This window comes from Pteropus alecto, unplaced genomic scaffold (assembly GCF_000325575.1).
Source record: "Pteropus alecto unplaced genomic scaffold, ASM32557v1 scaffold86, whole genome shotgun sequence".
Taxonomy (NCBI): domain Eukaryota; kingdom Metazoa; phylum Chordata; class Mammalia; order Chiroptera; family Pteropodidae; genus Pteropus; species Pteropus alecto.
Window position 1 is genome coordinate 29,990,279 of NW_006442109.1, and position 13,549 is coordinate 30,003,827.

Here is a 13,549-nt window from a genome sequence, read left to right on the forward strand (position 1 = left end):
GCTTCTAAGACCCTTTCCCTAATATATGAGCATCCATGGGAAGATGCTAGCCAGCCACAAAGTGTCGAAATCACAAGTCTGAGATTCTGTCCATACTAAATAAGCCTGCAACTGTGTCCATAGCTCCTTTGAACATTCTGTTGCATACCCTACAAATATATTTCACAGTTTCTCCCACGTTTTACAGTAGGGTATAGGAATATGAACACTACTACCTCTGTGAGGCAAGCTGCATTATAAAAACTATGTTCAGATGCTGAATTGAAAAGTGACCTCCCCGTAATTGCAGTAGATTTGATTGAATTATTTCCCACTCTCAATTTTTAACCTCCTCTGTGTCAGTAAACTTTTCCACTTTGACTGGATATGCAGCAGTGTGGCTTGCTTTGGCCAACAGAATAAGCCAGAAGTGACAGCATGCCAGTTCCAAGCCTAGGCTTAAGATGCCTTGAATATTTCCAGTTGACCTTTGGTGCCTCGCCATCACCACAAGTGAACATATCTCAGCTAGCCCACTGATCCAAGGAAGCTGGAGGTGTGTGGAGCATGGCCCCCAGCAAAGCCCAGCCTACATCAGCCAACCCCTAGCCAAGCCTCAGGCACTAGAGAAAAAAAATAAATGAGTTTTGCGGTAGCTTGTTATGCAAAATTTTTGTGGTAAGAGATTATAGAAATTGTGTGGGCCAGAAAACAGAGATAGCAATACTAACCCTACCTCACCAGAGTATAAGTTTAGAAGAATTTAATGAAAGATTTACAAAACTATAAGTAGGCTAGCTGAGTACTGTTTATAAAAATGATTTGTCAAGTTGTAACTCGAGTTTCCTTTGTAAACTGTAGCCAAGAAGAAAATAAGTATGTATGTTATATATCATCGATGAAATAGCTAATGCTTAAACTCAATATCCAAAGGCACATGAAAAGTTAAGGGGTCTTCTATTTGCTACAGTCCATTCATTTACTCAACAAATGTTTAATGAATGCCTACCATGTTTCAGCACTGTTCTAGGCCCTGGAGAGAGAAGCTCATTGAGGGGGGCTGGGCGGGAAACAGGACAAGACTCAGGTCTCATGAAGCTTATATTCTAGTGGAGACTCAGAAAAGAAAAATTAAATTAAAAAGATAACTTCAGATCATGATATGTAATATGAAGAAACTCAGGTAGGGAAATAGCTACCTCAGGTGGTTTAAGGAAGACCTTTCTTAGGTTGCAACATTGAAACCGAGACCTAAATGACATAAATGGGCCAAAGGAAGAAAGACCACATTGAAAGAACAAATGCAAAGGCCAGGAGGTAGGAGAGTTTGAGGCATAAATAGAAGTGTGGAGAGAAGTGATATGGTATGAAATGAAATGGGAAATATTAAAGGGGGCCAGAACATGTGGCGATCCGTTGGCCATAGTAGGGAGTTTGTGTTTTATTACAAGTATCATGGAATCCATGAAAACGTATTAAGCACATGACCTGTTGTATAAATTTTAGGAGCTCACTTGCTCCTGGCTTCTGTGTAAAGAATGGACTGTAGGTGGACAAGAGTGGAAGCAGGGAGGTCAGTTAGGGTACTGCATTGTGGTCATGGCTATAACTAGTGTGATGGAGAGAAATGGACAGGTTTGTGATATAGTTTGAAGGTAGAATCAAGACTTGCTGATGGATTGGATGAGAGAGAAAGTGAAAAGAAGGGTGACCTGTAGGTTTTTGTTTGGGTGACTGAGAGGATGGTTGGTGGTACCATTTTCCAAGATGTGGAAGAGTGGAGGAAGGATGAAATAGGGGAGGGAGAGGTCAAGAGTTTTATTTGGATGGGTTAAGTTTGAAATTACACATCTGAGTGGATTTGCCAAGTAGGATGTTGGACATACTAATCTGGTACTCAGGGAGGAAGATGCAAGTTGGGCAGTTACAGATAGTATTTTCGCTGAATGACTAGATGAGTTCACTTAGGAAAAAAAGAAGTTATATTTTTTTAATGTCAAATTTAAGAAGTTTTAAATTTTTTTAAATTGTTAGAAAAAAAGAAGTGGGAGGAATAAGCCACAGAGCATGGTGACATTTAAAAGCTCAGCAGAGGAAGAGGAGACAGAAGAAGAGCTTTGAGAGAGAAGCTAAGAGAGTGTGATGTTATGGAAGCCAAGAGAAGAAAGTGTTCCAGGAAAGAGAGAGTTGTCGACGTGGGTTGAGTCGCCTGCAACTTGAGTCATAAAGTAAGATGAGGACAGAGGCATAAACTACTGGATTTGGCAATGTGGAGCTGCTTGGTGACCTTGAAAATAAAATGTGTAGTGGAATAATAGAGTTAGAAGTCAAACCAGAATGGCTGAAAATGAATGGGAGGTGAGAAATTGATGACAGTGAGGTTTTACCAAAAAGAATAGAGAAACAGAGAGGTAGCTAGAGAGGAGGATAGTTTGAGGTTTTATTTCATTTCATTTTATACAGGAGATTCTGGGGCATGTCCAAATGCCAATGGAAGTAATCCAGGAGAGACAGAGAAAAGTGGACAATGCAGGAGAGAAAGTGGACAAAGGCAGGGTAAAAGTCCTTGAGAAAGGCAGAGACCCAGAGCACAGTGGAAGCGTTAGCCTCTTTGAGGCCTTCCGTGGAAATGGGAAGGCAGGCAGTAAGAGTAATAGAGTGCAGATGAATTGGTGGGTTTGGTGATGGGAAGGTGAGTGATCCTGTCAGTTTACTTACATTTTCTCAGTGAACTATGATTTTAGGTCATCCTTGGAGAATGAGCTAGGACTTCTCAATCCTGAGCCCAAATGCACTGTGTCCTTCATTTATCATTTGGTACACTTGGAAAAAAATGAAAATGACAACACCTTTTATACAGTATATTTTAAAGAGCTATCAAATGATAAAGCAATTCATATTTTATTCTTTCATTTGGTATTTTACCCTGAATTATTCAAGTTCCCAGCAGGGAATAGAATTCACGTAGTTTGTTTAAATGAAGACACTTTACTGATGGAACTGTATACAGAGATGAGAGTGGAATTAAGAGCGCTGCACCTAGGGACTGTCAGCAGCCAGAAGTCATTGCCACCCTCAGGGACACAGGGCCAAGGGAGATGAGAAGTATCAGATCCCAGTGAGAGCTGGAGTCATGAAAGAGAGGCCGACCAGTGTGATCTCTCATCAAAGAGACCTGTAGCTACTAACAGGGAAGTGGCACGAAAGCAGAGAGGGAATGAGAAAGAAATATCCTGACTTCGCTCTCTCATCTCTCTCATCTCGTGCCGATGCCTCCCAATGGCTGAACCCAGCTGGAAGCCGGCTGGCAATGGCGATGCAGTCCACGGGAAGGACGGAGACTAGATCTGCCAGCGAATAACCAGCAAGCTCCTCATACTTCATGCTGTAGCTGTTGAAAAGATTTTGAAAACTACTTTAAGGGATATCTTTATACCCAATGCCAATATATAGAATGCGTCTTATTATTTGCCACCAGCTGGGATTTAGAAAACCTAGCTAACCATGCCCTTTGATACAAATCATCATGAATACTTATAACCCACCCGTCATCTACAAATCTAATGTTTGCCCATCGTCTTCCTCCTCTACTTTCATCCAGAGGCATACTGCCCATAAAACTAGGGACGTTTATGTTTCAGGGACTCTCCAAGGCCATGGGAGAGCCCCTGAAGTATATTCAGATGGTCATATGTTTCTGTAAAACTTGCAAAAGTTAGGTAATCTAGTAAGACCATAACCGTTTTTACTCTGACTCCAGAAAGAACCTCCTGAACCCTGGCCATTATGTATACTTTAGGCCTCACAAAACCTGAATCTGCTCGTGCTTTCAACAGAGACTCAAGTGTACCGTTGCAAATTTTATCCCTTTCCCAAGATTCTACCATTTTTCAGGTGGGGTGATTAGTGAGCATCAGAATGGACATTTTGGGAAGAGGAGAATTCAACAGGAAGATAAAAGCAAAAAGGGAGGGATGTATGGTGCTACAGGCAGTGGGAGAAAAGCACGGTGCCTGAAGAACCCACAGTCTGGCCATGTACCCTTGAGTAATGGAGGGTTGTCAGGGGCTCCACCAGGTGACTGATTTCTCACTGCAGGGGACTCGCTCAGATGTTGTTCTTTATGTTTTCAGATGCAGATGGCAACCTGTGTCGAAGTAACCAACTGTTGCAAGTCATGCTGACCATGCACCGAATTATCATTTCCTCTGCTGAACTGCTCCAAAAAGTTGTCACCTTATATCCTTTTAGCAATGACTGGAAATCCCCAAATGGGATTCCTTCTGAAGTATGTTGAAGTTTGAAGTGTGCTTTCATTTTGGTTAATTTGGAATAACCCTGAGTGGTAAATGGGTTCATATGTCCTTTCAGGGCATGCGGTGCGTGTGTGTGTACATAGGTATGTACGTGCGGAATAACCCTGGTAAATGGGTTCATATGTCCTTTCAGGGTATGCGGTGCGTGTGTGTGTACATAGGTATGTACGTGTGTGTGTGTCTTCTGTTGGGAGGGACAATATTATTGATGCCGATTGCTCTGGGCAGTAGTCAAAGAAATCAACATGGAAACAGTCTTCTTCAGTGCCTGTGGCTAGGAAAAATAGCTTTCACATAGAATAGCCAAAATTCATATCTATCCTGTGCAAATTGACAAGCATGCAAGCATGATTCAAATGATGAACTGCATTCTGGCTTTCCCATCCAATTCTGCAATCTTCCTCAGGTTCTGAAAAAAGCTTCCTAATGCCATAGCATCTGGAGAGTCTGCTGATGCCTGTTAGCTTCAGGCAGCAAACACTACTGGATTTTAACCTCCTTATGGGGTGTGAACTGAGTGGGGTGGAGAAAGTACTTGCCTTCTCTCTCTCGTTGATGACACTGTAAACTGTGACCCTCTAAGAGAAAGGGCTGTAGGTGGGGTGAGACTGTTTAGCACCTGAAGCCCAGGTCCTTGGCACTGAGTCATGACTTGTGGCTCTTCTAATCTTTTACCACTCTCCCAGATCTCTCCCTTTTCATCTTCTGGCACACTGATAAAAATAAAAGCCCCCGGGCCTGAATCTTTTCTCTAAACCTACTTATAAATCTTTACCTCTTATCTCAAAGGAGGTGTTTCCGGTGGCATTCCAAGGGCAGAGCATTGGTAGAGGTCCACGTCATTAGAGGTGCAGGTAATAAGTGGGTGTCTCATTGGCAGAGAATTTTAAAACCATAATAAAACTGACTCAAAGTCTATCTGCTTTTTATTAACTTGATGTACCAGCAATTCTAAACAATGGCAGGGATTAAATACTTCTCACTGGAAAAATTGTTTGTTGATCTAAGGACTAAATTGTACCTGGGGTGCCTGCCCTTGGTACACCGCCAGCTGCTTGCCCACATGGTGAACCCATCCATCCCCTTTCTCCCTCCCACTTCTCACAGAATCTTAGCCCATCAGTTGTCTCCCATCTCTCCTATACTTTTAAACTCTAACTCTTCGATGGCACCTGCCCCTCAGCCTAAAACACATTCAAGTCTCCCCAGCCTAAAAATAAACTCTCAACCTTGCCTCCTCTTCACTTCATTGTTAGGGTTAGAAATTTGATGTGCAAACTTCTTAAAATAGCCTACACTCAGTATCTCCAGTCTCTCAACTCCCACTCACTCCTTAATTCAACTGTGGCCTGCACTCCTGTAACTCAGACTTTCCTCTGATGTCACCAGTGACCTCCTGATTGCCAAGACCAATGGCTTTTTTTCCATCCCTGTTCATGCTGACCTCCCAGAAGCACCGGGCATCATTGACAAGCCCTTGCTCTGCAGACTCTCCCTCCAGGGCTCCCGGAATTGTACCTTCCTGGCTCTCCTTCCTCCTGGGCCATCTCTCCTCTACCTTTTCATCTAGCATCTTCTTCGAGTACCTCTAAAATACAAGGATAACATCCTGTTTCTACCTCGCTCTACTTCCTTCCCTGGGTGATTTCTCACCAGCATTGTCACTGCCATTCCTCTGTGCCGATGACTTTCGAGTCTGTATTTCTCTAACCCAAACCATTTTTTAAAAAATGTTTATGCTAGTTTGTCCTGCAGACACTTGAATCTTAATATATTCAAAGCTTAACTCATTAACTCACCACCTCCCCACCCCAGCTACTACCCCATTAGTTTTGCTTTGACATCTGTATTTTCATTTTCACTTTCAGTTAATGGTGTCATTACCCATTCAATTGCCTAAATCAGAAACATCAGAAGCAGTCTCGACTCTTATCTGGCCTCTTCTCCCTGTTCCCATGCCACTGCATTCATTCGGGCCCCCATGGTCTCCTAGGCCTCTGTCCCATACGTGCCTCCCCCTCCGGTTCATTATCTACTTCTGAGGTTACTTTCCTAAGACAAATCAGGTAGGTAGGTCATTGCTTCAGAGCCTCTGCACTACAAGGATAATGTCAGTTGCCAGGAAGTGGCCCTCCACAGTCGGACCCTGGTGTGTCTCTCCTGCTGCGTCCTGCAGCTCTCAGAACCCCTTTCCCTCCACGCCGAACTTCTCAATGCACTGGACTGTACTGGATCCCCTTACAGTTCCTGCACCTTCTCCTCCCTTTGCCTAGCAAACTCTTTCAAGACCCTCTGTGAAGTCTTTCCTGACCTTTCCAACCCCCTCCTTTAAAAAAAATACATCTGGTGTTTTAAAATAGTATTATGGATTGAAAATCTTTAATTCCTATGGCTTTAGTTTTGTATGGCTTAAGTCATGTCTCTCACGTCCCGGGCCCGGTTGTAATCCCCTTTGAAAAGCTTTTCATCTATGATTGCAGAAGGTGTGAAGTACTTTAACTCTGTTAGCTAAATAAATTGATCTACCTAAACTCCAGTCTGTAAGTTTTGAAATGTTATAGCTATATACTCTGGTCTTTATAGATGACTATTATAAGTAAACTGCAAAACATGTGTGTCTAGTTTTGCAAGGGTACTGAAAAATTAATTAAATTACGAGTTACTTTAAGAAAAAATCTATTTTTAGCATATATTTAAAAATACATGTACCATATTGTAAATTACCTTTTTACATATCCTCCCCACTAGACTGTCCCTCAAGGGCAGAAACCCAGGCTTATTATCTATCTCTGTTTCTCTAGAACTTAGCTTAGTGGTCATCTCATGGTAGGACACAATGAATGTTGTATTATTGTGGGTGCAAAACACTCAGATACTTTTTCTGTATCCATCAGGACTTTGAGGTGAGGAATCTGGGCTTTGCTCAGGTCTGTGTAGGGGGAAGGGATTCCAAGAAGGGCATATGAGCAAGACTCTATCACTGAAACCCAACTTAAACACTGAAGGCAAGACGATTTTTTTTTTTTCACACTTAGTTTCTCTGTTCTGTCTTGGGAGTAACAGAATTGTTAAATAAGCTCAGAAGGTTTTCTGGTTTTCCACTGTTGGAGTAATTTGAAAACATGCTTTGAATAGTTCAGATGCCCGAAAACTGCAGTCAGAACTGACCTGATATTTTACAGTCACAGGACCAGCTGCAAAGCGAGAGAAAAGGTGTGGAGCCTAAACTTCTAGCCACAAGGCCTTTTCTCAGGTCGGGAGATGCCTGAGCCTCTTATTACTGGCCTGTTATGAGTGCTGGCTTCATCTCTTCAAGTGAGCAGCCTGATTTCTGGCTGCCTTTGCTATGGCATAGGGGCTCGCATGACCTTAGGAGGCTCTGCCCTTCTGACTGGCATTCTGCCTGCCCTGCAGGCTCAGCACTCCAATGTAGACCCACAGGATTTACATAGATCCCGCCTCACATGCAGTCACCCTGTGCTGCCAGAAGGGAGGTTTGAAGAGAAGGATAAGGAACCACCAGGAGGAAGATAAACTCCACAGTAAAAGGCACCATGTTGATTTATATGCCAGTTAGTTGTTTTAAAAGAGAAATGTATTTTTTGTGCTTTCATCATTAAAAAAGAGAACAAAAATTTCAACAAGCAGATCAAATGATAAAAGTATAAACTCTAAGACATATTTATCTGGAACGTACCTTTATGCTGAATCTCTTTGGATTGCAGGGATGCATTTTCTTAGGGACGTGGCATAAAGACATGTAAGGTCCTTCTCATCCTCACTCCTACCTTTTATACCCAAAGGCAGGTGTCAGAACCTGTTACTTCATGAAGTCTGCTAGTTGCCTGGGCTTATTTTTATTTTGATTGCTTTGTTGATGTGTGCATGGTTTTGTGTTTTTGATTTGGTTTTGTTTTAGTGCCCTCCAGGTCAGATTGTATGGGCAGTAAATTTATTAAAATTTAGGTTTTTGAAAATAAAGTCATTTTATTAGAAGTACAAATTGCACAACCACAATTTTTCTTTAGGGGTTCAAGTTTAGCTTGCAAATCTTATTATTCTTTCTATAAGTCTTGCATGTTCCACCATTTTTAAGGGGACTTCAAAAATGTTTTGTTAATTTGGAGAATGCTAATTAATTAAATACTTCCAATGGTTTTAAACTACAATTAAGACTTTTACATTTTAGATTATTTTTAAATACTTCAGAGGCCTTCCTGAGTTCTAAATAGTTTTTATAACTCTAGTAGATTAAAGTTATAAGCAGTAAAGCTAACATTATCTTAGATGTTCCAAAGTTATGCATAAACTTAATAAGATTTCAATTTAAAACCACAGGTCTAAAGCACTTAATTATATATTCTGAATTGCAGTTTCAAAGCTATCATTCTAATATGCTCTTAAATACTACAGGCATATAAAAATCTCAAAATGCACAGATTCCTTCCTAATAAAAAAAATCAATAATATGATGGGGACTTTTGCTATTTTTAATTCTCAGTTTTTCAGGAGTTACAATACGCATACTCACTGAAGGAAAACTGCTCCTGCCCCAGTTAATCGACATCTCCACTGGCTTCTCCCTGGATTCCTCTCAGGGGCCCAGCTGGAATTCACTGAGCCCTGTATGGCAATTATTAAAAGAGAAAGAGGGCAGAGTCTTGCAGGGCGCACAGCCCACACAGCCTGATTCCTCAGTCTGTTGATGGAAGATGGTAGGACCCCCCTAGATTCACCATGAGATTGGACTTTGTATTTCTTTCACTCTTAAATGAATGTTCTTTCCATATATCTCTAGAAACGTATGAACTTGATGGAATCTTGCCGTTCTTTCATATTCTTAGGACGGCACCATTCCCATGGAATTTTAGGAATGGTATGGAGCCTTAATGTGATTGTATTTTGGACTATTCATATGGCTTTGTCTGTCATGCCATCACAACTTACAGGGTCAACCTACTGAATTTATATATCCTATATGCTCTATGTGGATGTTGGCATTTTTGTATTATTATTCTTAATAATGATAGTATATCTGAATATTTATTCCTTTTCCTTCTCATTCATTGCACAAATTGTTTATCGATTTTAAAAGTTAAGGGGCTGCTCTTTTTAACTTGTCTCAGTTGGACTCGGTCTTTTGGACATGGGCAGGAGGTCATTTGTCCCTTCTTCTTTTAGGTCACCTGTGCTGGGGCCCTTCAATGCAGTTGACTTCCTAGCTCTACTCCTGCAAAGGAAATGCTGTGGCCTCATTCCATAAGCCCTTTCAGCATGGGTTAGATAGTCACCACATCATCCTTCTAGGTGATAATAAGCATGTAGCAGCATACATTAAGTTGGTTCTTATAGCCAGAGAGATGAGAAAACATTTTAATAAAAAAAAAAAATTATTTGTTGGGGGAAGGGGGTTGGGTGTCATGTCAGTAGTTTTAGCAAATACTTCCACAGATGAGAAGTCATTTGGCTTCTATAACAGAGGCTTCCATTTCCCTTAACCACAGCCCACGTATCAGGATGCCTTGGCAAGTAATTCACCAGGGCTTTGCCTGAAGATCTGCTATTTTGTAAGGTAACGTTTCTGCATGCATTTGGAACTTTGTGGAGTGGGCCAAATGAAGCAAGGTGACTGTAGTTCTTTCCTTGTCCTCCACACCTTTTGCTTCCTGGCCATCTGTATGTAAACCACCTCTGGGAAGACTGGAATGGGCAGTTGTTAGTACTGTAAATTCCTTAATAGAGCACAGTCAACTTCTGTTAGTGTGCCTGAGCTTAATATTTTATACCAGTGTTTTCCTCAGTCTTACAGCATTTTGGTATCAAATAACTTAGAGGTTATCATTTGTTTTTATTAATTATAAAAGTTATAAAGCTCATATTAGTATTTTTAAAATACAGAAAATATACTAATAATCACTCATATCCAACTACCTACTTTGCTATAGTTCGTCTTTTTTCCAGATTTTTTTAAATATAGTTGAGATCAAAACACATATAAAATTTTGTGTTCTATAGTTTTAACTTAACTTTATATTACTCTTTTCTAGTCATTAAAATTTTTGTAAATGTTTCAATGGCCATGTTATATTCTAAGTTATGAAAAAGTGTAATTTACAGGTACATTGCCCCACCTTTGGACATTTAGTTTGTCTGGAGTTGTGTTATTTATAATTATCTGTTACACATGATTGTGCCTAAAGCTCTGTCATGGCTCCTTTGATTATGATATGCCTTATCCTGTCAAAGCATTTAGTGTAAGGAGGGGCAGAGAATTGTCAATGGATTGTTTTCTTCCCTTCCCCCATGCTCCCATCCCAGCTCCCCAGCTCCTTATGTTCTATATATAGAAGACTCTTTTTCTGAGTCTTCTTTGTGGGAAGAACCCACCAAAGTGTGAGTCCTTGCCTACAGTTTTGGACTGTGTTTTTTAACTCCTCTCTTGTAGGTACTGGATTACAGAATTCTGGATCATGTTCAAAATGGATGCCAGCTTGACAGACACTATGGAGGAGTTTCAGGAACTGGTGAAAGCTAATGGTGAGGAGTTACACTGCCGCCTGATTGACACAACTCAAATGTGAGTGTCAAGGTTTTGACAAATCTTTCAAAACCACCTCCTCATGAAATACAATCCAGGCTGCTCAGCTAGGCTTTGACTCCCAGCGGTAACCACTGCTCTCTCACCACCTGGAGAAGCCCCTCACACAAGCAGGGTCAAATTGCCTCACCAAAGTGAAAAGCTTGACATTTAACAAGCAAGCAGAGAAGCCCGCTGGTGATAAAGCTGTGGGCGACTAATATTCAAGAGCAAAAAATATATAAGTCTCAGTCAAAAAGAAATCAGGTAGCAAGGTATTGACTAAAATGTATCCAGATCATGAGAAACTGAAAGTATGATGACTAAATTCATGCTTCTTCGGCAGCGAATGCCCGGAGGCCTCCCGAACCTGAAAATGGGGAAGGGACTGCTAAAAAATGAATTGAGCAGAGAGGGTTTATAACGTGTGTGGATTCTGTAAAAGACTTCCAGAGCTGGAAGAGATCTCAGGAATATTTCACATTATTTATGAGGTTGGCCCACTATGGAAAAATAAGTGCCTTTTTGGATTTGAGAGAGGAGAGTACACACATTGTACGCTAAGATTTTTACAATGTGGCCACTTTATGTTGGAATAGTGCAGATCCCAAAGATATAGAATTCTAGAACTGAAACGAATTCTAGAGGTTATTTCATCCAACATCCTAGGAAACCAAGGCTCAACAAGGTTGTCTGACTCATCTGGGGTCATATGGCTAGCTTAGTAGCAAAGCAGAAGCTAGACTATGAGGGCTTTCAATGCACTGTGTCATAGCCATATAGAAATGTAGAATTTCAAAATCACATTTTGTAGTCCCAAATAAATCTATCAGTATGGATTTTCTGTACTTCTCTGCTTAGAACTATACAATTTGAAAAATAACATTTTCAAGTGAACAGTTTCCTCATTTTAAAGACACAGAACCTATTCCCGATGGCAGTTTTCAAATGCAAACCTCCTTGTCCCAATATGCCCCTAGATGACTATCCTCCACCAATATTTCTCAGAGTATCTTCTTTAAGAATTAGTGGGATGCTGCCTGGCCAGATATATTTGAGAAATGGTGAGTCGAACTTGCCTTTTACAGTGCACCTCAGAGTCTGTAATATACTCGCTAGCCAAGGGGACCACAGAATTTATAGCATTTCCCAAACTCATTTGAGCACAAAACCCTTGTTACACAGATTCTCAGGAACACCTGTTTGGAAGAGATCTACAACCTGCTACCTCTCAAAATGGCTGCCTCCCTCTGCTTTCTTAGTGTAGGAAATTGAAACTGAATCACTCAATAAGAAACACATGGGTTGATTACAAGACAATAGCGGGGGAAACCTCTCGGGGTGGCTAGGCTTCCTTGGTCATTTCTGTGGCTGGGGACATTTGAGGAAACACCACAAGTCTGCCCAGAGTGACCACAGGTTCCTGGCCATACGATTCTCTTCTGTGTGGTTCTCTGTGCTCTTCTGGCATGAAAACTGCCCTCCTACCTTGAGATTTCCAACTAGAGTGTCCCCATCACTCTTATGAGAATGAAGGGGCAGACGGTAGACATGGAGAGTATAGACATGCCCAGGGCTAAGAGACTAGATGAAGAAGTGGGGACCAAAGGCCAGGAAACCATGACCAATGCCTGAGACTCTGCCCTTCCCACGGCCTTCAAAACATTTACCCAGTTCCCATGGCACATTCAGAAGGTTCATAGAAAACCATCAAGGTTTCATAGTTGCCACCACAGAAAAAATTGATATGAAGAAACTCTGTTAATGTATTGTTTTGGCCAAGGAAAATTAGCTCATGGTTCTTTGTATAATCTTATGGAAAATATTAATGGATTTACTTTCATTAAAAAGCAATCTTGATTTCTTTTCCCCCATCTTCTCTCTTTCACGGTTAACCACAAAAGCAATGCCCGTGACTGGTCCAGAAAACTTACTCAGAGGATAAAATCGAACACCAGCAAGAAACGGAAAGTCTCCCTGCTCTTTGACCATCTGGAACCAGAAGAGCTGTCAGAGCATCTCACCTACCTTGAGTTCAAGTCCTTCCGGAGGATATCCGTATGTACCCAAGGGGCAGGAAAAAAACTTCCCTGGGATTTTTCTGCACATAAGCAGAGAACAGCTTCTCTATCTCCTAACTCTAGAGGCCCTTTCAGTGCTGGCACGCTTGCTCATCAGACTTTGTACAGTCTGGAGAATCAGTATACTCTGAATTCCTGTGTTGCTCCTGCTGCACTTCCCCCTCCATCCTCCAGGCCCACACCACCCTACCACTCACTCAAGTTGACAATACAGTGGGCACACATGCATACCTGTGTACACACACACACACACACACACACACACACACACACACACAAACCTTTTACTCCTGCTAATCATTAGGCTTCCAGAAATTTTTAAAAATTTCTCTATAAAAAAAAAGTAATAATGGAGATGTCCTCTAAGATATGTCCTAGGTTTTGAATGGCTCAGGGAAACCCCAAAATAAAGTTGATGTTACTGGTCTAGCCCAGAATATATCTAAATTCTTGAAGTGGTGCTGACATGGCCCAGCAGTCACCCATGATTCTAAACTATACTGACCCAAATCTTGCTCCTTAAAACTTCGTATGTGATACCAAAGAACACTGGCTCCATATAAGAGAACTTGTCAATATTGTCAGATGCCAACAGA

The 13,549-nt window shown here is 41.3% G+C and overlaps 1 protein-coding gene across 9 annotated transcripts in view; it reads left to right on the forward strand.

The window, feature by feature from the left end:
* RASGRP1 (RAS guanyl releasing protein 1) overlaps positions 1 to 13,549 on the forward strand; it is a 91,878-nt gene that overhangs the window by 54,812 nt on the left and 23,517 nt on the right. For 8 of the 9 annotated variants that reach the window (XM_015595898.2, XM_025038768.1, XM_015595897.2 and 5 more), the window contains 4 exons: positions 4,113 to 4,218; positions 9,805 to 9,867; positions 10,741 to 10,872; positions 12,777 to 12,930. In XM_015595898.2, the coding sequence (XP_015451384.1) occupies positions 4,113 to 4,218; positions 9,805 to 9,867; positions 10,741 to 10,872; positions 12,777 to 12,930 (455 nt within the window). Of the gene's footprint in view, positions 1 to 2,013; positions 2,208 to 4,112; positions 4,219 to 9,804; positions 9,868 to 10,740; positions 10,873 to 12,776; positions 12,931 to 13,549 lie in introns of all 9 variants that reach the window. The other variant, XM_015595901.2, reaches the window with a different exon arrangement.